Source organism: Geotrypetes seraphini, chromosome 8 (genome assembly GCF_902459505.1).
Source record: "Geotrypetes seraphini chromosome 8, aGeoSer1.1, whole genome shotgun sequence".
Classification (NCBI taxonomy): Eukaryota; Metazoa; Chordata; class Amphibia; order Gymnophiona; family Dermophiidae; genus Geotrypetes; species Geotrypetes seraphini.
In genome coordinates this window covers 25,095,360-25,120,119 of record NC_047091.1, presented here as the reverse complement: position 1 = coordinate 25,120,119, position 24,760 = coordinate 25,095,360, and the positions used below count along the sequence as shown (strand labels likewise).

General features: G+C 46.5%; 1 protein-coding gene across 1 annotated transcript in view; it reads left to right on the top strand.

Moving 5' to 3' along the window:
* Window positions 1–24,760, top strand: part of ADGRB2 (adhesion G protein-coupled receptor B2) — a 164,293-nt gene that overhangs the window by 117,050 nt on the left and 22,483 nt on the right. Inside the window, exons 11-22 of the mRNA XM_033957083.1 lie at window positions 2,161–2,269; window positions 3,693–3,839; window positions 4,598–4,673; window positions 5,667–5,769; window positions 6,649–6,692; window positions 9,061–9,187; window positions 10,179–10,282; window positions 10,381–10,483; window positions 17,601–17,751; window positions 20,352–20,421; window positions 20,831–20,897; window positions 21,188–21,273. Of these exons, the coding sequence (XP_033812974.1) occupies window positions 2,161–2,269; window positions 3,693–3,839; window positions 4,598–4,673; window positions 5,667–5,769; window positions 6,649–6,692; window positions 9,061–9,187; window positions 10,179–10,282; window positions 10,381–10,483; window positions 17,601–17,751; window positions 20,352–20,421; window positions 20,831–20,897; window positions 21,188–21,273 (1,187 nt within the window). The remainder of the gene's footprint in view (window positions 1–2,160; window positions 2,270–3,692; window positions 3,840–4,597; window positions 4,674–5,666; window positions 5,770–6,648; window positions 6,693–9,060; window positions 9,188–10,178; window positions 10,283–10,380; window positions 10,484–17,600; window positions 17,752–20,351; window positions 20,422–20,830; window positions 20,898–21,187; window positions 21,274–24,760) is intronic.

Genomic DNA, 24,760 nt, shown 5'->3' with positions numbered 1-24,760 from the left:
CAATACACAGAGCAGAAGAAGAAGAGAAAAGACATCGGAAAAGCAAAATAAATAACATTAAAACAACAAAATAATATGACTAAACTCCCAGTACACGGTGAAAGGCGGGCTTGGACTTTGCTTGAATTTATTTGTTACTCCTGCAGAATTATCATAAAATCAAAGAATAAACACAAAATATAAAATCCTCTCCCAGAAGTAGACTCTAAGGAGTCATAACTCATAAACGTGAAGATTTGCCCCCCCATTTACAAAGCCAAGTGGCCTGGAGTGCTAAATGCTCCAACGCTCTCCCCCCTTCCCAATCCTCTTTTCTATCCATAACTGTATTTCCCTCTTCCTCCCTTTGCTTCCTCTTCTTCCATTAATTAATTCTACTGAATGTACACAGCCTGGATGTGCCCACAATGAGCATTAATACAACTTGAAACTTGTCAGAGAGGAAGTGCGTGCACACATCTGGTTTTACATCTGGAACTGGAATGGCTGTTGTTAAGCCATACTGGGTCAGACCAATGGTTCATCTAGCCCAGTAGCCTGTTCTCACAGTGATCAATCCAGGTCCCTAGTACCTGGCCAAAACCCAAGGAGTAGCTCCATTCCATGCTACCGATCCAGGGCAAGCAGTGGCTTCCCCCACGTCTTTCTCAATAACAGACTATGGACTTTTCCTCCAGGAACTTGTCCAAACCTTTCATAAAACCAGCTACGCTATCTGCTCTTACCACAACCTCTGGCAACGTGTTCCAGAGCTTAACTATTCTCTGAGTGAAATAAAATTTCCTCCTATTGGTTTTATGAGTATTTCCCTGTAACTTCATCGAGTGTCCCTCTAGTCTTTGTACTTTTTGACAGAGTGAAAAATCGATCCACTTGTACCCGTTCTACTCTACTCAGGATTATTATTATATCTCCCCTCAGCCGTCTCTTTTCCAAGCTGAAGAGCCCTAACCGTTTTAGTCTTTCCTCATACGAGAGAAGTTCCATCCCCTTTATCATTTTGGTCGCTGTTCTTTGAACCTTTTCTAGTGCCGCTATATCTTTCTTGAGAGAAGGAGGCCAGAATTGAATGCAATACTCCAGGTGAGGTCACATTTTCTGTGGCCCAGTGGCTTGGAATGGCAATGACTGGTGCAGTGACGGCTGAGCACTGAAAACAATGCCATTGTATTGCTCCACGGTGCAACCGCACCTTGAATATCGTGTGCAGGTTTGATCACAGCTCCTTTGAAGAGATACAGCGGAGAAGAGCAACGAGAATGACGAAGGGGATGGGACAACTTCCCTGGTGAGGAAAAGATAAAGACGCCTGGAGAAGAGAAGGATGAAAGGAGATATGATAGAAGTCCTTAAAATACTGAGTGGAGTAGAAAAGATAGATGTGAATCACTTGTTTACCCTTTCTAAAAATAGTGGGACCAGGGATCATGCAATGAAGCTGCCAAGTAGTAAATTTAAAACAAACCAGAGAAAATATTTCGTCACTCAATGTGTAATTAAACTCTGGAATTCGTTATCAGATAATATGGTGAAAGTGGTTAGCTTTGTAAGGTTTTAAAAATATTTGAATGACTTCCTGAAAGAAAGTCCAAAAACTATTATTACAATAGACTTAGGAAAATTACAGCTGATTCCTGTTTTACTCTTTAGGAGATTGCCAAGTACTTGGCCACTGTTGGAAGCAGGATACTGGGCTTGATGGACCTTTGGTCTCTCCCAGTATGGTGATGCTTTTGCTTGAGGTGTGGAATTTGATGTCACTCACCCTGGTGCTGTTCTGGCGTCAGTGGTGCCCTGGGTGAGAATTTTGTATTAGAACAAATAAATGTTAATGGCACTGCCCTGTCCTTGGTTTCTGTAGGGATGGAAACAACCTCCCTCCCCTACACCCCACGGGAATGGCAGTACTTGGTAGTCCCCTCCTTCTGCTGGTTCATTCCTAGGCTGTAGAAGTGGTCCAGAAGGTAGGCAGGAGTTTCTGCAAACTGTTTTTCACGCCCTCACACTGATGATAGGTGGTGTTGGCTTGTGGGCCCTCATGCTCTGGATCCCCTCCTGGCAGAGTCTTACTTTATCCGAAATGTGGCCCTGCACAGCCACGGCCCATGGTCTCATTCCACGATGCAGACGTTCATATTTTCGGTTCTTTCTCTCCTTCAGGTCTTCCCAGGCTCAGTGCATTTGATGAAGGTTGTGGAGGATTTCATCCATCTGGTGGGCGACGCCTTGAAGGCCTTTCAGAGCCAGCTGATAGTGACAGAGAATCTAGGTAGGTCTCAGCGCCAGAAAATATTGGGCGTTACGGATGCAGCTTTTGAGACGGGTTTTCAGTGGAACAGAGAACCTGGCCCAGGGAGACTGAAATGCTCTGTGAGGACCGGAGCCTCTCATGCAGCCTGTATTGCGGTATGTGTTGCCTGATGGAAGGCTGCTCATGTCAGATCCATCGCTAGTGGCTCTTGAATTTTTTTCCTAGTAGCTCAGGTGAGTTGCATTCAGGTACGCTAGGTGAAGGGCTCACAATCTATGTTTTGCATCTGAGGCAGTGGAGGATTAAGTGACTTGCCCAGAGTCACAAGGAACAGCGGTGAGATTTGAATCCAGCTCCCCTGGCTTTCAGCCCACTTCTGTAACCATCAGACAACTGCTTTTTCCCCTCTTGTAGGTTACTGGTGCTTCCAGATAAGACTAAGCTTATGCTGAGCTCAAAGCTGATTTAAACTGATGCGCTCTGGCAGGCAAATAATTTTAAGGATCCCTTGTTGTTCCAGTACTGAGACCTCTCAATCACACAGATCCCATTGCACCCCAGCTCTTGCTATTCCTTTGCTGACATCCAACTCAGATACGCACATCTCAACTAATGCACCTCAGTTTTGCCAAAGTCCCAGTTATTAAGTCTTTGCTCTAAAGCCACTACAAATCAAGGTGCATAGCTATGGTCTTTCTAGCCTGCCTCCATGCTCTATAGGACTAAATATTTTTTTCTTTGTGAACCAGTGAATTTACCAGCATCCAATGGGTTAACTGTGCAGTGTGCTCTGAGCTAGAGAGATGCATGGGAATGGGGATTGTGGGAATCCTGAGGAAGCTGCAGGATCCCCGCAGGTGTTGAATTCCTGTAGAAGTGTAGTCAAAATCTCTGGTGACTCCAGAATGAGACTTAGAATGCACCGAGAGAGCCAATTGGAACACCAGAATGAGGCTTGGAATGTATGGAGACGGGCAGCTGGAACACCAGGCTGAGGCTTGGAACACTCATTGTTTGACTAGTCCAGGGGTAGGCAATTCCGGTCTTTGAGAGCCGGAGCCAGGTTAGGTTTTCAGGATCTCCACAATAAATATGCATGACATAGATTTGCATCTGAAGGAGGCAGTGCATGCAAATCCATCTCATACATATTCATTGTGGATATCCTGAAAACCTGACCTGGCTCTGGCTCTCGAGGACCGGAATTGCCTACCCCTGTCCAAAACCCCCCCACAGGAGGCTGTTGGGATTGGGAGGAAAGAGAGAGCTATGAGCAAGTGAATAATAGCGTTGACTTCTGTGGGTATGGAGGAGATTAATTGTGGGGTTGGGTAGGGATGGAATGGATCTTAGCAGGTATGGTTGGGTGTGAGTGAGATTTCTGACCCTGTGTAGCTGAGTCCTTTGACAGTGATGTGCACCGCGTTTTCTCTCCTTGTAGTTATCAGCATTCAGCGGGAGCCTGTGTCTGCAGTCTCCAGCGACATTAATTTCCCCATGAAGGGTCGCAGAGGAATGAATGACTGGGTGCGCAGCGCAGAAGACAAACTCTTCATCCCCAAGGAGGTGCTCAGTCTCTCGTCCTCAGGTAAAGACTCGCTGAAAGAGCCGACTCGGAGCCTTTCCCCTCTTACCGAAAGAAGAAGGAGAATTCCAGTCTTCTTGCGCAGTGAAATCATCATGAGCTCTGTGGATCAGAGACGTGGCCCCTCCCCCACCCTCCTCCTGCCACGTGCGCACTCCCTTCCCTTCCCTCGTACCTTTATAACTTCTCCGGCATGAACGGCATGCACACGTCGGTGTCAGTTCGCCCTTTGACGTCACTTCCTAGCCGCGTGTCCTGGAAGTGACGTCATAGAGAGCGTTGATGCCAACGCAGGCAGCAATCTCATGCCAGGGAAGGCAAGGGGCACACGTGTGGCAAGGGGAGGAGGAGGCAGAGTGGAGGAGGGGTGTCGCACTCTTAGGAAGGCCGTGCCCAGGGTAGACTGCTCCCCCTGCACCCCCTTACTATGCCACTGGGGCAAAGTGCTAACCCTTGGATTTAGAGACTGGCACGGGACTGCATGCTAGCCCTTGGGCTACAAAGATTGGTGGTAGGGCAGAATTCCAGGGCAGGGCAAACTGCTAAGTCTAGTCTCGAGGGACATCATAGAAGATGGTGTCTCTGTCCTTAGGGCAGAGGGAAGTGTTGATGCACCCTGGCTCTTCATCCTTCCCTTCCCTCTCCTGCCTCCTTTTTCTTGCTGTGTATGTGTGAGAGCTTTTTGCTGTGGGGTGTGGGGTTTTGAAAGATGCTGAGATTATCATATGCCTGTGTTCATATTTTCTTCTCCCCCATTCCAGAGCTAGATGAAGCTGCCTATTTCGTTATTGGTGCTGTGCTGTATCGCTCTCTGGGGTTCATCTTACCCCCTCCCAGGTGAGAAGTTGAGGCTCTCCCATATTTTCAGAGGCACTGCCCTCGCTCAGACAGTGATCTGTCAGAGGATGCCAGCATGCTACTGCCCAATGTGTCCGTCCACATCCTGTGGACAAGGGGTGGGGATGGGGGAAGGTAGAAATAATGCTGCCAAGCAGAGAATGAGAAGAGAGAGAGAGAGTGGTCAATACTGGGTAGAAGGAGAGAAACAAATCCTGAGATTCTTCTGGAGCCACTTTTGAAATATATAGATTAAAATTCTTAATTATAAAACCATACCATACAACTCTTAAATATTTAATTATTTTTTCCCAAGCAATGTCTATCATTAGTGCAGTAGTTGTTTCCTGTCACTGAAATCAAGATAAAGGCTATAACCCGAAATCTGTACAGAAAAGACAAAAGGTTTCATTTAAGACACCATTTCATTCGTAGAAAGCAACTTTTGGTACAGCCGTACCATATATCTCTTGCAGCTTGTTGAAGTTCAGGGCTGTAGAGTACCGAGTCCAGTTTTCACCCAGTTAACCTAAAGTCAGCTCTGGCAGTCACACAGCTGTATAAACACCTGGAAGTTACTTGGATCATGATCAGGGGTGATGAAGGAAGGACAGCTCTACAGACGAGGGGTCACCCCCCCTCCATAGTAAGAAATCAGCTGACTGGGTAACATTAACAGCTCAAAGTTTCTCTCCTCGTTGGAAGATGACGGCACTTATGAAAAGCAATGGATGGTCATCTCTTTCTGATCTTCTCACATTCTTCTCCCACTGTACCTACTGTAATGCAGCCAAGGTGCCAGCCAGCTCCAAATTTTCACAGATTCCCTTGGGGAAGGGGGGGGCGGAATTATATTTCTCTGCCTCCAGGTTTGCCAACAATCCAGAGATATAAAAATGTGCCACAGTTAAACTTGACAAGGATTTCCTTGTCCATCCTTAACGTCACCCACGGTGTGCCCCAGGCTGTAAGGACTCCTTTCTCTTCCCACAGAAACTCCTTGGCCGTGAGTTCCAAAGTGTTGACTGTGTCCGTGAGACCCCTGACCAAACCAGCGGAGCCCCTCATCCTTGTAGAACTCTCTCACATTCTCAACGTAGGTATAGCTTCTTTGGAAGACGTGTACTTAACAGCCCTGCGTTAATGTGACTTTCATCTCTTTAATGATACATGCAGCGTCTGTGATGCAAGACAAAGGTGACGACACAATGATTTCGCACATTTCAGGGGTAATTTTGCAACAGAATGCCTAAGAAAATCTTGGACAGCGTTCCTTTAACCCTCTCATTGCCATATTGGGATGTGGGCCTTGGTTTTCGGCAGCTCCCTTTCTGGGATGTGTACTGAGGAGCCCTCACCTCCGCTCATTACCAAAAGGTTACTCCTCTGCTGTCATCAATGTGGAGGACTTTTTCCTCAGCTCAGATTGGTGCGACTGATTTTTATATTTTATTTTTAATTCACCAGTTGAGTAAATTGCAGAAACGTGCACCATGCAGCAGAGGTGTGTTGGGGAAGGTGGGTTCATTTCTCAGCTGTGGAAAGCTCTGGCCCATTCCTGAGGTGGAAGAGCTGGGGTTTCTTCCTTATTTATTTATTTATTTATTGGGTACTTTTATTGAAGAGATTCAGCTGAGGTGGTACAAAGCAGGTGCAACGTGACGTAAAACTTACAATTTTGATAACAGCATAACAACAGTAAAATGACCCAAATATAAGAATAAATACAATCAAAGTAGTCAAATTGAATCCTGGTACAGTGTCAAAATATAAACGTTTAACAGCACTGTAAAGCTGTCATATGAGAGAAATATGATTAATGTCAGCAGGGTAGCAATAATATATCAAAATAGCCAACACGGAAGAACAGATATGAATTCAGAATGCCAGCAAAATGCCTGTACGTAGCTAATTTTATCTCACTGACCTTTGGCTGTTTTATTTAATAAAGTCTCCATTTTTATCTTGACTTCAGGGCACTTCAGATGCACAATGCGTCACCTGGGATTTCTCTAAACCGTGAGTACAGGCGCTAGACCAGGAGCAAGCACTGAGGCTGAGAGTAGGGGTGCTCACGACTCTCTCCATGTGTAGCAAGACGAGACCTATTCTAAGTGGGTTCTCTCTGGGCTTAGACCAACAGAAGGCTTATCCAGACCTGATTTAGAGAGAAATTTTCTGGCCTTTGTCAGGGGACCTATTGCTCAAATTCTGCTCTTCATGCCTGTGCCCACCTTATTCCAAGGAATATTCTAGAGTGCACACTGCAAATGAAAATCTCCCAAGATGCATAGGGCAAGGTTTAAATGGACAATGACCAAATCACCAGAATTAGGGAGACATCATGTTCCTTGGTTCTGAGACCTGATGAATTTCCTCCTGACTCAGTAGGGATGTGTACACTGGCTGGCTTTCAAAGTATTTCTAAATTGCAATTTTGTTAATTTTTTTTGTTTGAGCTATTTGCAAATAATGTATACAATAAATGAAACAAAATGACCCCCCCTCCAATTTATATATATATATATATATATATATATTTTTTTTTTTAATCAGTTTGTTTTTAAATTTAAAATGAGACCAGCCTCTTTAGTAAATAGGGCCCAAGATGAAAAATCCCTTCAAAGTGCAAAGTAACTGTGATAATGTTTGCATGAAGTGCAGTTACTTTGGGCTATTTCTGAAAAGTCATTTTGCAAAAGCACATTATAGTAAACTTTTGTGCAAAGATTACTTTTTGATGCTGGCTGACCCCTAGCTGTAGTGTTGTAATACTACTGCTAGGGGTCAGCACTCATTAGTTTGAAGCCAGAGCCTTAGGCCAGGAGAGAGTGGAGATTGCTTGGGGTGAGTCAGGGTGCTGGGAAAGGGAAGAATTAGTTGGCAAAGGGATGGGGGCATCAGGCTCACTGAGACCACCAGGGAGTTGAGTTGGGTCTGGGTGCATCTCCAATTGGCTAAATAACCTCATAATTGTTGTTTACTAGCACCTGAAGGGCTTTGTCCCAGCCAGGAATGGCTATCAGGCAAAGTGTACCTAAGCCCAAGAGCTCATTTGCATCTCGTAGGAAAATGGAGCAGAGATGAGTTGCAGGTTGCATGGCTTCCTTGTGGCTGGGAAAGGTGTGCAGGGAGCTGTCCCACCCTCATGGTGCTGAAGTGAGTGGCAAACCAAGAAGCAAACGCTTCGATTGCTTCTGTATACAGGACTCTTCTAATCATTCTTCACTCAGCACCTTGCTTTGTTATATTGTCTTTTATTGTTTGATTTGATATTTTGAATATTTATAATGATCCTTCTGTTTCTTTTAAACTGTAGCTCGCTTCGAGCTGTTTGAGGCTTTTCATCAAAGCGACTAAAGTATAGTGACATTAGTGTGCATTATATCTGTTCTGATATCTCTGTTTCTGCTGCTTATTTACTACAGATCCTACTTTATGTATGGCGTCTGCTGAGTGATAATGTACCTTAATGGTGTTAGTGCTAGTAAGCCTAGATCTGGGGAAAGGATCTTCTGTCTGGTGGTGGATATGGGAGGCTAGCTTGCCTAGAAGGAGCTAGTACAGCCCAATAAAGAAACCGGCTCTCTATTCATGTTGCCAAAGCAACCAGAATCTGCGTTTCCTTTGCTAATGCCATATTTTCATTTTCCCTTTCAGTATTTGAATGTAATTTTATCAATTGCTGTTCCTTTTGCTTTAGGCAAGCAGGGAGAGTGGGAGAGAAGGGGGCTGGGGAGGAGGAGAGGGTGTGATAAACACCCACCCAGACCTGCTGGCAGCGTGGAAGAGCCAGGATTTATATTTGAGACTGTGGGGGTGGGGGGGCCAGGGAGCTAACGCAGGCTTATGGGGAGGGCTTTCAGGTCTAAAGTGGGGGACAGATGCCTGTTGTTCCTATTGCTTATCTCTGCTGTGTAGGCAGAAGGTGAGCTCAGAAAGGAGGGATAGGGGAAGTCATTTTAAAGTGCTTTCTGTGGAAGAAATGATGGGTCCAAAATTGGGTTGGCCGCTGACTGCTTAAATCACTTGGTTGGGGCTGGGCACTAATACTGAGGGTCACTTGACCGGCTAAATGCATTGAACTCAAGTGGCCAAGCGCTGAGTGCTTATATTCAGCCCTTAAGCAGCTAAGACCGCATAAAAGTCTGTCCTATGGCATGCAGTAAGCCATGGCTGCTTAAGTGACTAACCTGCAGAATTAGCAGATGAAAAACCAATGAGCCACTGCGGATCTCGTGTGTCATTTTCAGTGTGGCTCCACTTTGAAAATTTGCACCCTTCAGCCCACCCCCTTTCACAGCTGGTTGCAAACGCAGAGGGGTCTTTCATCTCCGCTTGAAGTTTTGAAACCATTCTCTCTCTCGCTTTGTATTTCCTTGATCAGGGATTCTGGCTTTGGAAACTGGGACACCCAGGGCTGCCAGACCGTGCACTCCCACTCAGCTCACACCAAATGTCTGTGCCATCAGCTCTCCACTTTTGCGCTGCTTGCTCAGCTTCCTAAAGATCCGGTGAGTCTGGAGCTCATTTTGCTCTGTAAAGGTATCTGGCCACAAGGGCATGCGGGAGAGGAAGGGACAGGGGGAAGGAGAGCAGAAGACATGTGGGGTGGGACTAGAAATGGAAGGATGAGATCACCCCCACTCTGCACCCCCAAGCGCAGCCTCACCAATTCAACAAACAATGGGAAACAGCAATTATAATCTTAAAATGCAAGGATTTTTCTCTGCTCTCTGTTGAACATAATTAATGGTGTGCATTGTGTGTTGGGGATGTGTGGGAGGGGGATATGAACCAGCAGAGGCACTTCTGAAGTGCATTCATGTGGATAGTTGAGCCCTGGAGCTAGCTTTGGGGGAGGGGTGAGCAGAGGGTCTTCACAGAGATGGATGTTGTGTACCCAACTTCAAAGCATGTGAGCAGTGCCTGATTAGACTGATACCCATTGGTACACATCCACACGGTGTACACGGCTGCACACAGACTGACACGTCGCTTCCCTGTGGGTGGATGTGACCCACATTCCTTTAGTCTGTGCTTTGTTGCTGGCAATTAATATTCTGTAGGAGTCACCTGTTGGCAGAGAGATGGAAAAATGCCTTCAGGACAAGCAGAGCAGCGTTCGAAGGGAAGGTCGCCCCCTTATTACTGCAAAGGAGGGGGGCGAGCGCAGCCCCCCAGTTCAGTGCAGAGCAAGAGGACTCACAGTTGGCCCTATAGGTCAGTGTCCAACTGTCCACCTGGGGTCACTCTGCCCATCACAAGAGTGATCCTCTCGTCTCACGATTTCGCTGAGGATCTGCTGCTTTGAATTAATAACAGATCGTTAGTTATTAAAGCCAAGACCCCCTGAAATTGTGCCACAGGCTTAATATTTGTGCAGAATCTCACTCATGCTGCTCACTCTGCAGCCAGGCAGGTACAAGTTATAGTCCCAGTGCCTGGGGGTGGATATGCTGTATGGAGTTTAATCAGTAAAGCTTTCCGTGATTCTCCTTGCAGGTCCTGGATCCCTCAGGAGCCCCATCCGTCCCTCTGATGATCGGCTGTGCAGTGTCCTGCATGGCACTACTCATTCTCTTGGCTGTCTACGCTGCATTTTGGAGGTAGGCACCCAAGCAAAGTGAGGTGTGCTATGGAAGAGTCTTGCCCCTTCCTTGCTCTCCTGCTATATTTCATGCTGCTCTCTTTCTTCTTCATATAGGTTTATTAAATCTGAGCGTTCCATTATTCTCCTCAATTTCTGCATTTCTATCCTGGCTTCAAACGTGCTTCTCCTTGTGGGTCAGTCACAGGCGCTCAGCAAGGTGAGAACTGCATTCTATGGGTCAGCTCTGCCTGTCTGTATGTGTTGTATGTAGGTGTCATTTGTCATTATGTGTTTTTGTGAAAGGAGGGCTGCCAGATAAAAGAAATGCTCATTTTTTTGAACAGAGGGGCTTGTGCCTATGTGGTAACATGATGGAGCTGTGTGCCAGAGTCCTGGATAGACTGAGATTTGCACGCAGGTTGCAGAGAAGTGTGGGGGGGGGGGGGGGGGGGGGAGGAGAGGATTTGGTGCCTGTGTTGCAGAGGTAGGGATGTGTGCTGGTATCCTGGAGAGGCTGGGATATGCACTCAGGTTGCAGAGAGGCTGGGATTTGTACTCAGGTTGCAGAGAGGCTGGGATTTGCACTCAGGTTGCAGAGAGGCTGGGATTTGCACTCAGGTTGCAGAGAGGTGGGGGATTTAGTGTAGTTACTTACCTGTAACGTAGGTTCTCCGTGGACAGCAGGATAGTCAGTCACATATGGGTGTTGTCCCAACAGCTCCCAATTTGCGGATAAGCTCTCCAATAGCTCAGAGAGATTTTTATTTTTTTTTTCTCTGAGTACGTGCAGTGCCCGGGCCCCACTGTTACATAAATGCTTGTGTGCATGGGGAGAGGCGTCAGTGTCCTGGTTTTATAGAAGCAAAGCATGTGTGCTGATATCCTGGAGATGCAAGGATTTGGTTGCAGAGAGGCTGGGAGATGTGTGCTGGTATCCCGGAGAAGCAGGGTTTGTGCTGCTGTAATAGAGGGTATTGATCGCTCTCTTATAATAAAACACAAATCACTTGAGATTTACTTGGTGATTTATTAAATGTCACCACATATCCTCAGATAATTCATTGCCTCGTGATTTCTGGTCTGTGCGGACATTACTCCTTACGTTGTGCCTTCATCTATGCACTGCACTCATGCTGCAGATTGCGCAAGTGATGTAATGAGAAAATCAGGCCTCTGTGATTCTCTGCCTCTCCACTGGGTCCTGAGGAAGCACCAGGGTGAGGAGGGTGGGCAGCCCGCAGCCCAGGGGCGGGGCGTGTGGAATGAGTGAGCCCTGAAATCCTCTTGTGCTTGAAAATGTGGCTCTTTGGGTTGGCTTGGAGGTCATTTGAGGGGACGTGCAACAGTTAGAAATGCATTGACTTGGGGTCAGTGCGCAGGGAGTCCTGGGGTTAATTCACATAGCCTGGAGTGGGAGGGGGGAGGGAAAATCATGGTTGTTGCTAAGGGTGACACCAGGGCTGGTGCTACAACTTCAGAACCATCCCTGCAACAGCCCAACAGGGAGCAATGGGAAGGGTTTAAAATTAAAGAAACGTTCCCAGAGAATTGTGAATAAAGGTGACGGAGCTGGAAGAAACTGTGTGAATCGTTTGTTTGCAGGGAATGCAGAGTTGTCTTACTTTCCTAGTACAGGAGTGCCGTTGATGTCATTCTGTGTGTGTAGCAGCCTGTGCCAGGAGGGAAGTCGGGCGATGGCTGAGTTCCGGACACGGTGCCTCCTTCACACTTGCTGTAGTTTTGGGATTTGACTTAGAAAGAGTGAGAATAGTTCTCAGAGCCTTGTTTAGGTGTGGTTTTGGACATTTTTATAGGCTCCCTGTAAATGAAATGACTCCCTTTTAATGTACGAATGTGGAGGTACGTTTGAGCGTGTGCATAGTGAGACGTGTTTGTGAGCCTGTACATATATAAGCGTGTACACTCTGAAGCACGTTTGTGGGTGTGTGCATTTGTGAGGTGTGTTTGTGAGTGTGTGCATATGTAAGCGTGTACACTGAAGCATGTTTGTGGGTGTGTGCATTTGTGAGGCGTGTTTGTGAGTGTGTGCATATGTAAGCCTATACACTGAAGCATGTTTGTGGGTGTGTGAATTTGTGAGGCGTGTTTGTGAGTGTGTGCATATGTAAGCGTGTACACTGAAGCATGTTTGTGGGTGTGTGCATTTGTGAGGTGTGTTTGTGAGTGTGTGCATATGTAAGCGTGTACAATGAAGCATGTTTGTGGGTGGGTGCATTTGTGAGGCGTGTTTGTGAGTGTGTGCATATGTAAGCGTGTACACTGAAGCATGTTTGTGGGTGTGTGCATTTGTGAGGCATGTTTGTGAGTGTGTGCATATGTAAGCGTGTACACTGAAGCATGTTTGTGGGTGTGTGCATTTGTGAGGTGTGTTTGTGAGTGTGTGCATATGTAAGTGTGTACACTGAAACATGTTTGTGGGTGTGTGCATTTGTGAGGCGTGTGTGTGCATTTGTGAGGCATGTGTGTAAGTGTGTGCATATGTAAGCGTGTACACTGAAGCATGTTTGTGGGTGTGTACATTTGTGAGGCGTGTTTGTGAGTGTGTGCATATGTAAGCGTGTACACTGAAGCATGTTTGTGGGTGTGTGCATTTGTGAGGCGTGTTTGTGAGTGTGTGCATATGTAAGCCTATACACTGAAGCATGTTTGTGGGTGTGTGCATTTGTGAGGCGTGTTTGTGAGTGTGTGCATATGTAAGCGTGTACACTGAAGCATGTTTGTGGGTGTGTGCATTTGTGAGGTGTGTTTGTGAGTGTGTGCATATGTAAGCGTGTACACTGAAGCATGTTTGTGGGTGTGTGCATTTGTGAGGCGTGTTTGTGAGTGTGTGCATATGTAAGCGTGTACACTGAAGCATGTTTGTGGGTGTGTGCATTTGTGAGGCGTGTTTGTGAGTGTGTGCATGTGTAAGCGTGTACACTGAAGCATGTTTGTGGGTGTGTGCATTTGTGAGGCGTGTTGGTGAGTGTGTGCATGTGTAAGCGTGTACACTGAAGCATGTTTGTGGGTGTGTGCATTTGTGAGGCGTGTTGGTGAGTGTGTGCATGTGTAAGCGTGTACACTGAAGCATGTTTGGGGGTGTGTGCATTTGTGAGGCGTGTTGGTGAGTGTGTGCATATGTAAGCGTGTACACTGAAGCATGTTTGTGGGTGTGTGCATTTGTGAGATGTGTTTGTGAGTGTGTGCATATGTAAGCGTGTACACTGAAGCACGTTTGTGGGTGTGTGCATTTGTGAGATGTGTTTGTGAGTGTGTGCATATGTAAGCGTGTACACTGAAGCACGTTTGTGGGTGTGTGCATTTGTGAGGCGTGTTTGTGAGTGTGTGCATATGTAAGCGTGTACACTGAAGCACGTTTGTGGGTGTGTGCATTTGTGAGGCGTGTTTGTGAGTGTGTGCATATGTAAGCGTGTACACTGAAGCACGTTTGTGGGTGTGTGCATTTGTGAGGCGTGTTTGTGAGTGTGTGCATATGTAAGCCTATACACTGAAGCATGTTTGTGGGTGTGTGCATTTGTGAGGCGTGTTTGTGAGTGTGTGCATATGTAAGCGTGTACACTGAAGCATGTTTGTGGGTGTGTGCATTTGTGAGGTGTGTTTGTGAGTGTGTGCATATGTAAGCGTGTACACTGAAGCATGTTTGTGGGTGTGTGCATTTGTGAGGCGTGTTTGTGAGTGTGTGCATATGTAAGCGTGTACACTGAAGCATGTTTGTGGGTGTGTGCATTTGTGAGGCGTGTTTGTGAGTGTGTGCATGTGTAAGCGTGTACACTGAAGCATGTTTGTGGGTGTGTGCATTTGTGAGGCGTGTTGGTGAGTGTGTGCATGTGTAAGCGTGTACACTGAAGCATGTTTGGGGGTGTGTGCATTTGTGAGGCGTGTTGGTGAGTGTGTGCATATGTAAGCGTGTACACTGAAGCATGTTTGTGGGTGTGTGCATTTGTGAGATGTGTTTGTGAGTGTGTGCATATGTAAGCGTGTACACTGAAGCACGTTTGTGGGTGTGTGCATTTGTGAGATGTGTTTGTGAGTGTGTGCATATGTAAGCGTGTACACTGAAGCACGTTTGTGGGTGTGTGCATTTGTGAGGCATGTTTGTGAGTGTGTGCATATGTAAGCGTGTACACTGAAGCACGTTTGTGGGTGTGTGCATTTGTGAGGCGTGTTTGTGAGTGTGTGCATATGTAAGCGTGTACACTGAAGCACGTTTGTGGGTGTGTGCATTTGTGAGGCGTGTTTGTGAGTGTGTGCATATGTAAGCGTGTACACTGAAGCACGTTTGTGGGTGTGTGCATTTGTGAGGCGTGTGTGTGCATTTGTGAGGCGTGTGTGTAAGTGTGTGCATATGTAAGCCTATACACTGAAGCATGTTTGTGGGTGTGTGCATTTGTGAGGCGTGTTTGTGAGTGTGTGCATATGTAAGCGTGTACACTGAAGCATGTTTGTGGGTGTGTGCATTTGTGAGGTGTGTTTGTGAGTGTGTGCATATGTAAGCGTGTACACTGAAGCATGTTTGTGGGTGTGTGCATTTGTGAGGCGTGTTTGTGAGTGTGTGCATATGTAAGCCTATACACTGAAGCATGTTTGTGGGTGTGTGCATTTGTGAGGCGTGTTTGTGAGTGTGTGCATATGTAAGCGTGTACACTGAAGCATGTTTGTGGGTGTGTGCATTTGTGAGGTGTGTTTGTGAGTGTGTGCATATGTAAGCGTGTACACTGAAGCATGTTTGTGGGTGTGTGCATTTGTGAGGCGTGTTTGTGAGAGTGTGCATATGTAAGCATGTACACTGAAGCATGTTTGTGGGTGTGTGCATTTGTGAGGCATGTTTGTGAGTGTGCATATGTAAGCGTGTACACTGAAGCACGTTTGTGGGTGTGTGCATTTGTGAGGCGTGTTTGTGAGTGTGTGCATATGTAAGCGTGTACACTGAAGCACGTTTGTGGGTGTGTGCATTTGTGAGGCGTGTTTGTGAGTGTGTGCATATGTAAGCGTGTACACTGAAGCATGTTTGTGGGTGTGTGCATTTGTGAGGTGTGTTTGTGAGTGTGTGCATATGTAAGTGTGTACACTGAAACATGTTTGTGGGTGTGTGCATTTGTGAGGCGTGTGTGTGCATTTGTGAGGCATGTGTGTAAGTGTGTGCATATGTAAGCGTGTACACTGAAGCATGTTTGTGGGTGTGTACATTTGTGAGGCGTGTTTGTGAGTGTGTGCATATGTAAGCGTGTACACTGAAGCATGTTTGTGGGTGTGTGCATTTGTGAGGCGTGTTTGTCAGTGTGTGCATATGTAAGCCTATACACTGAAGCATGTTTGTGGGTGTGTGCATTTGTGAGGCGTGTTTGTGAGTGTGTGCATATGTAAGCGTGTACACTGAAGCATGTTTGTGGGTGTGTGCATTTGTGAGGTGTGTTTGTGAGTGTGTGCATATGTAAGCGTGTACACTGAAGCATGTTTGTGGGTGTGTGCATTTGTGAGGCGTGTTTGTGAGTGTGTGCATATGTAAGCGTGTACACTGAAGCATGTTTGTGGGTGTGTGCATTTGTGAGGCGTGTTTGTGAGTGTGTGCATATGTAAGCGTGTACACTGAAGCATGTTTGTGGGTGTGTGCATTTGTGAGGCGTGTTGGTGAGTGTGTGCATGTGTAAGCGTGTACACTGAAGCATGTTTGGGGGTGTGTGCATTTGTGAGGCGTGTTGGTGAGTGTGTGCATATGTAAGCGTGTACACTGAAGCATGTTTGTGGGTGTGTGCATTTGTGAGATGTGTTTGTGAGTGTGTGCATATGTAAGCGTGTACACTGAAGCACGTTTGTGGGTGTGTGCATTTGTGAGATGTGTTTGTGAGTGTGTGCATATGTAAGCGTGTACACTGAAGCACGTTTGTGGGTGTGTGCATTTGTGAGGCGTGTTTGTGAGTGTGTGCATATGTAAGCGTGTACACTGAAGCACGTTTGTGGGTGTGTGCATTTGTGAGGCGTGCTTGTGAGTGTGTGCATATGTAAGCGTGTACACTGAAGCACGTTTGTGGGTGTGTGCATTTGTGAGGCGTGTTTGTGAGTGTGTGCATATGTAAGCGTGTACACTGAAGCACGTTTGTGGGTGTGTACATTTGTGAGGCGTGTGTGTGCATTTGTGAGGCGTGTGTGTAAGTGTGTGCATATGTAAGCGTGTACACTGAAGCATGTTTGTGGGTGTGTGCATTTGTGAGGCGTGTTTGTGAGTGTGTGCATATGTAAGCGTGTACACTGAAGCATGTTTGTGGGTGTGTGCATTTGTGAGGCGTGTTTGTGAGTGTGTGCATATGTAAGCCTATACACTGAAGCATGTTTGTGGGTGTGTGCATTTGTGAGGCGTGTTTGTGAGTGTGTGCATATGTAAGCGTGTACACTGAAGCATGTTTGTGGGTGTGTGCATTTGTGAGGTGTGTTTGTGAGTGTGTGCATATGTAAGCGTGTACACTGAAGCATGTTTGTGGGTGTGTGCATTTGTGAGGCGTGTTTGTGAGAGTGTGCATATGTAAGCATGTACACTGAAGCATGTTTGTGGGTGTGTGCATTTGTGAGGCATGTTTGTGAGTGTGCATATGTAAGCGTGTACACTGAAGCACGTTTGTGGGTGTGTGCATTTGTGAGGCGTGTTTGTGAGTGTGTGCATATGTAAGCGTGTACACTGAAGCACGTTTGTGGGTGTGTGCATTTGTGAGGCGTGTTTGTGAGTGTGTGCATATGTAAGCGTGTACACTGAAGCACGTTTGTGGGTGTGTGCATTTGTGAGGCGTGTTTGTGAGTGTGTGCATATGTAAGCGTGTACACTGAAGCACGTTTGTGGGTGTGTGCATTTGTGAGGCGTGTTTGTGAGTGTGTGCATATGTAAGCGTGTACACTGAAGCACGTTTGTGGGTGTGTGCATTTGTGAGGCGTGTTTGTGAGTGTGCATATGTAAGCGTGTACACTGAAGCACGTTTGTGGGTGTGTGCTTTTGTGAGGCGTGTTTGTGAGTGTGTGCATATGTAAGCGTGTACACTGAAGCACGTTTGTGGGTGTGTGCATTTGTGAGTCGTGTTTGTGAGTGTGTGCATATGTAAGCGTGTAAACTGAAGCATGTTTGTGGGTGGTGCATTTGTGAGGCGTGTTTGTGAGTGTGTGCATTGTGAGACATTTGTGAGCATGTACACTCTGAAGCACATATGTGAGCATGTGCAGTGTGAGACATGTTTGTATGTACATATGTAAGCGTGTACATTTGTGAGTATGTGCATTCTGTTCTGCTTATCTATTCACTGCACTGAACCTACTTTGATTTCCTATCACAGGGTGTCTGTACCATGACGGCTGCTTTTCTGCACTTCTTCTTCCTCTCTTCCTTCTGCTGGGTGCTTACCGAGGCCTGGCAGTCCTACCTGGCAGTCATTGGCAGAATCCGCACTCGTCTGCTCCGCAAGCGTTTCCTCTGCCTAGGGTGGGGTAAGATTCTCGCACATTTCCACTACAGAGAAGAGACTTGCTGAGCAAATCCAACTACGATTCTGCATTAGCCAAGGAGCCCTAGAAATGGCCCCAGTGCAGTGCAGGGGCATCTGTGGAGCTTGAGAGGAATACCCACCGACAACGGCATGAGGACTTTTGAATATTAAATGACAGAAGAAAAAGCAAACACCCCAAAGTTAAAAAAATACCCGAGTGATGCTACTTGAATCTAACTAGAAAAGTGGGGTGATATTCTTTAAAACATTGCGTTACTCTGCAAAGGAGGAAAAGTGGTGGAAAGTAGATTTCCACCATGAATATGTGAATATCACTCTTCTAACTAGAGGTCTGCAGGGGAACGGGGATCGCGGGAATCCCGCGGGTCCCACGGGAGTCCCGCAGGAATCCCCCCTAACCCACAGAACTCCCACGGGGACCCCCCTCTGGCCCACGGGACTCCCACGGGGACCCCCCTCTAGCCAAAGGGACTCCCACGGGGATGGAAGGCTTTGGACGCAGGGTTCGTCCATATAATATAAAGGACACGTCAGCCTTAGTAAAAAAAGGGGATTTATAAGTTAATTAACTGAACAGAAAACAAAAAAAGGTTCCACCAAAGAGATTCCACAAGGAAAACAGCAGCGCAAACACAAAAAAAAACTGTGGAATTGATGATCCTGTCAGAAGTAATTGCTGCTTTTTATGAGGACAGGCGGGGATGGAGATAATTCCTTGTGGGGATGGGTGGGGACGGAGAGGATCCTGATGGGGATGGGTTGGGACGGAGAGGATCCTGATGGGGATGGGTGGGGACGGAGAGGATCCTGATGGGGATGGGTGGGGACGGAGAGGATCCTGATGGGGATGGGTGGGGACGGAGAGGATCCTGATGGGGATGGATTGGGACGGAGAGGATCCTGATGGTGATGGGTGGGGACGGAGAGGATCCTGATGGGGATGGGTGGGGACGGAGAGGATCCTGATGGGGATGGGTGGGGACGGAGAGGATCCTGATGGGGATGGGTTGGGACGGAGAGGATCCTGATGGGGATGGGTTGGGACGGAGAGGATCCTGATGGGGATGGGTGGGGACGGAGAGGATCCTGATGGGGATGGGTTGGAACGGAGAGGATCCTGATGGGGATGGGTGGGGACAGAGAGGATCCTGGTGGGGATGGGTGGGGACGGAGAGGATCCTGATGGGGATGGGTTGGGACGGAGAGGATCCTGATGGGGATGGGTGGGGACGGAGAGGATCCTGATGGGGATGGGTGGGGACGGAGAGGATCCTGATGGGGATGGGTGGGGACGGAGAGGATCCTGATGGGGATGGATTGGGACGGAGAGGATCCTGATGGTGATGGGTGGGGACGGAGAGGATCCTGATGGGGATGGGTGGGGACGGAGAGGATCCTGATGGGGATGGGTGGGGACGGAGAGGATCCTGATGGGGATGGGTTGGGACGGAGAGGATCCTGATGGGGATGGGTTGGGACGGAGAGGATCCTGATGGGGATGGGTGGGGACGGAGAGGATCCTGATGGGGATGGGTTGGAACGGAGAGGATCCTGATGGGGATGGGTGGGGACAGAGAGGATCCTGGTGGGGATGGGTGGGGACGGAGAGGATCGTGATGGGGATGGGTTGGGACGGAGAGGATCCTGATGGGGATGGGTTGGGACGGAGAGGATCCTGGTGGGGACGGGCGGGGATGGGTGGGATTTCTGTCCCCGCGCAACTCTCTACTTCTAACTAGAGGGGAGTTCTTTCAAGCTGGGCATTCACGCAGGGGGTAGGTGAAGTGCGTAATCGTATTAGACTGCAATTGACACACGATCTTTTGCTGTCTGAGTAAGACCTTTCTCTGACTCATTGGGGGTGGGGGGATTGGGGCAGTAGTTGGAGCAGGAGCAGTGAATGTATAAAGCTGCTCCCATACATTTTTTTTTTTTTTGGGGGGGGGGCTTCACATCTTTACTCTAGGTGAAGCCTTTTAAAATCCCTGCTTCCGCTGCACAAGGACAGTTTGTTCTGCAAGAGATTCAGTGTATGTTTGGTAAAATACTTTGGGACTTCTTTACATCTCAGCCTGGATGCAAATTCCCCTTTCTGTGTTTTTTTTTTGTAAAACAGGGCTCCACATGTTAAAACGGGCAGATGATAGGCATAAATTTTAAAAGGATAATTGCACTGAAAAGCAGATACTGCTGGAAATATGTCCCACTTAGCAGCTCTGCCACCACATATGAGTTGCTGTACTGGGACAGACCGAAGGTCCGTCAAGCCCAATATCCTGTTTCCAGTAGTGGCCAAACCAGGTCCCAAGTACCTAACTAGATCCCAAGTAGTAAAACAGATTTTATGCTGCTTATCCTAGGAATAAGCAGTGGCTTTTCCCCAAACCATCTTAATAATGACCCAAGAACTTTTGTTTTAGGAAATTATCTATACCTTTTTAAAACCCTGCTAAGCTAACTGCTTTTCGCACAGTCTCAGGCAATAAATTCCAGAGTTTAATTGCACGTTGTGTGAAGTATTTTGATTTCATATAAATTCTCTCTCTCTTTCTGTCACTTTCCTTTTTCCTTCTGAATTAGGTTTGCCAGCATTAATTGTTGCCGTGTCTGTTGGTTTCACCCGAACCAAAGGATATGGGACCAGTCACTAGTAAGTGCCTCTTCTTCCGATGGCGATTCATAGGACTTGCTTTAGAGCCATGTTACTAATTTATGAACACAATTTCCCCTAAAACAAAGTGGAGAAGGAAAGCCCCATGCAAATGAGGAGGAGCTGTGTGCCTGCACTGATGGGCTTCCTGTATTGATGGAGCTACGATGAGCCCACATTGAAGAACTCCCCCCTTAAACTCTGGCTGTGTATAGGAGATGACGCCCCCCTTGTCTCTGCTCCCCCAGTGGGTGCCCAAAGTTGGAACAGGATGGTGTGGGAGTCTGAATTGAGATGTTTTGATATCGGAGTGTTGCTGTTTTCTGACCCTTCTGACCTTTGCTCCTATTTTCTCTCCTTGCCCCCCCCCCCCTTTTTTGTTTAATTTTCCTTCTGTTCCTTGCTGCAGCTGCTGGTTGTCCCTGGAGGGGGGCCTCCTATATGCTTTTGTTGGCCCAGCAGCTGTCATTGTACTGGTAGGTGCTGAAGTTTCTACTGGAAATATGGTCAGTCCCTCTCCCTCTCTGGCACCATCTTCCTTTTTCCCTCTCCCTCTCCCTCTTCCTCTTCCATTGTTTCTCTTTCCTCACTGTGCTCTTTGGATCGGAGCCTATGAACATTTAGAGGAGAACGTCAACTCATACAGTCTTATGATGATGCTGGAATGGGTGGCAGGAGGGGGGGGGGAGTGCAAAGTGCAGGGCAGAGCAGGAGGTGAAACTGTCTTCCTATTGGATCATTCACACATCCGTTCCTGTCACTTCAGGTGAACATGTTGATTGGGATTATCGTCTTCAATAAACTAATGTCACGTGATGGAATTTCTGATAAGTCCAAGAAGCAGCGAGCAGGGTAGGTGTTTGCTTTCTGCCCCTCTGTCCTGCTAATGCTTAGGGGCTTGGGGAGAGGGAATCTGCCCCTCACATTGGAGGAGGTAGAGGCTCTGTCCTACGTCTTGGTGGCCTCAACCTGTAGGTGTTTATATACCGCAGGACTGTGAAGTTCTATGTGGTTTACAAAAGAGTAAAAGAAGGTACAAATTGATTGAACTTAAAAGAGGTGAAAGAAAGTAGTTAATAGGTCAGAAGAACCGTTATTGAGGAGAAAGAGATGTATGGGTCAGCTGTCACGTGGAAGTTGTTTGCATCTCTGGTGCGGTTCTTCCCAAGCTCCTTCTTGGACTTTTGGTTCTCGCAAGCAAGCTTTCACTTCCAGTTGAGTTGAATCTTTTGGGGGTCAGTATTTAGCAGGACAACTGCCACATTTTCACATCTTTTGTGTGGATTTTCAGCCCTATTGTCTGTATAAATTGAGTCAAGGTAGATGTGGACATTTTCCGTGGATTTGCTCTGTATAACGAAGGCTGCTGTATACTGTACATAATTGTGCTGTTTAAGTTGAGAACCACCTCTACCGTGGCCCAAATTATGTAGATAAAATTCACATATAATATCTCTTATCGATGTCATGTGGTCCACACATACAGATCACTTTATCCCGATGTTGGTTTCCTTGTAATGTTTGGCCTCATCCTCAGCTTAAATGGATACGTTTTGGCTGGGCATTGACATCAAGTTTCAAGTTTATTGAGATTTTGATTTAAACGCAATATCAAATATTTTCAATGCGTATAACAAAGATAAATTTGGGGAAATAAATAAAACCATTTAAGCAATAAACATACAGACATCCATAATAATTAAAGATACATAAGGAGTACAAGGATAAACTACATCTGTTTAAAATAAAAAAAAAAGAAAAGAAAAACATTTAGGGAAGAACAACATCAGGAAGGGCTAAAAACACTGATTTTTTATGAAACTTGGTCTAAAATACATATTTAAAAGAAGACTTAATCTAAGAGTTAGTAGGAAGATAATAAAAAGAGAAAAAATTATCTGATCTAGGATTCATATGCATCTTTATAAAAGTAGCTTTTCAATTTGCTTTTAAATTTCGGCGCGTAGAGAGGTTGGAAGTTTGTTCCAGATCTGAGGTCCCAAAATAGAAAAGGTTGTAGTTCTTCTAGTGCCAATCACTTTCAATGATGGAATGGTCAGCAAATACTGATCTGCTGATCTAAAAGATCTAGCTGGGGAATACGGTATTAAATACCGATATAAAAATATTGGGGTATTAGTTTTCTGAATTTTAAATGTTAGTAGTGCAATTTTGTATGTTATTCTGTGTGAGATCGGTAGCCAATGTGCTTCTCGCAGAAGAGGGGTGACATGATCATATTTTTTAGAATTGGTAATAATTTTTATTGCAGTGTTTTGTATAATTTGCAACCTTCGTATTTCTTTCTGTGTTATGCCTTGGTATAATGTATTGCAGTAATCCAACCTGGAGATTATCAAAGAGTGAATTAAGATATTTAGAGCTTTAGGTTCTAAAACTTTGGCTAAAGATCTAATAAGACGAAGTTTGTAAAAACAATTCTTGACTACGGAGCTAATCTGATCGTGGTAGGATAGCTCGTGATCCAATAATATTCCCTATGTTACCAGGGTTTGAATATTTTGGGCCCGTGGGAGGCAGTCTGGCTACATTCCACAGCCTGCGGCACTCCAGCCCCGGCACAGAATATACAGGGCAAAGTGTGGAAGCTTACACCATGCCGGCCAAACCGATTCTCATTGATTGTCTGGCAAAAGCAAAATGGCCAAAGATACCTGCCTCCCAGGTGGTTCTACATGGTCATGTGCCTTAGCAAGTGAAAATCGGCAGTGATTGGTCACCAGGCGAGCTCAATATTTTAGTGGGTGCTATTTGGCTCTTTCCCACTGAATACTGACGTAGAGCATCCAAATGGGAATTAGGTGGCTGGGTGTCATTCCTGGCCTGCTAACTCCTGCTGAATATTGGGGGGGGGGGGGGGGGGGGGGGGTTGTATTCTATTTTGTCGCTATCAGCTGAGATACTTTGTGTGGAGCTGAGTCCAGCCCAGAGCCCCCCCTCTCCCCAACCGCTGCTGCCACCAGTGTCATGTTAATTTCACCCACTTTTTTCCCCTTTTAGATTGTGTGTGTATAAATATACTGAGAAAGAGAGAGAGATTTAAATGGACAAAAGCTTTGACTTGTAGGTGTTGTGTATTACCCAAACCTCAGAAGCCAGTTTTCTCAACAGAGCCCTTGAGAACCCCCAATAGGCCAAGTTTCAGGGTAACCCCTATGGACAAATCAGCCTGTTGGTTGGAGCAGCCGCCATGCCCTGGGCTCCGATCCCTGCACTCTTTGGTTCCCACGTCAACTGCATCAGCCTCAAAGGGTGGCATCTTTCCATCATCTCAAGGTCACCCTGAAGGTCAGTCAGGCGGCTGCTGCAGGAATGTGTAGTTCTTTGCCTGCACCTGAAGGCTTCACATGCTCCGTTGAGTTGCATTTATTTTAAGCAGCTGCTCCATGGTTGTATTTTTAGCTGGCTGAATTAGGAGCTGCTCTCGGCTGCCTCATTCCCATATCTGCTGCAGCCTTTCCTCGCCTGTCGTCTCTTTCCTGCTTATCTATTCTGAGTCTTTGCACAAATTCTTGCTGGCGTTCAGTCCTCGCCTCCAGGTTTGGTTTTATTTTTTTTTAATGAATATGGAAGATGGACTGGTTACTGTTTACACCTCAATGAGGACAGACACTGTCCAGCTGTGTTCTGAATGCAGTGAAAGAATGAACTGTCCAGCTGTGCTCTGACATCTTCCTTTTTTAAAATTCATTTTGGATTTAGTTTCCGACAGTAGTAACAACATGTACTGCTCAGCCATCCTTTGACCTCTCTCTGTAGTGAGGTCTCGCAATGTCCAGGCATCCTCTAATCTCTCTGTAGTGAGGTCTCGTACTGTCAGGCATCCTCTGACTTCTGACTTCTGTCTGCAGTGAGGTCTCACACTGCCCAGGCATCCTCTAATCTCTGCTTTCTGATTCAGAGAGGTCTCCCTCTGCCCAGCCATCTTTTGACCCCTGTCTTCTGTCTGTGGTGAGGTCTCACCCAAGCAGTTCTCTTCTGTTAACACCCTAAGATTCTGGAATAATCCAATCTGAGAGATGTTCCCCTCCACCACTTCATTAATTAAAGCTTGGCTCAGCTTTATGTCATTTGTATATATGAGGAAGAAGGAGGTGGGATGAGTTACTGTGCACTGTGCAAATTTATTATATTGAATTTCTATCCTAGTGGTAAATCGTCTCAAACCATTTCTAATAGTGGTGTTTCACAAATGTAAAGTGTAAATAAATTCAAACTTGAAGACCAGACCAGAGCAAAAGAGCCTAAATCTTAAAAACTTGAACAGCTAAACCCTTCTACTTCCACCTGTGAATGCAATGCACAGGACATGATCTTG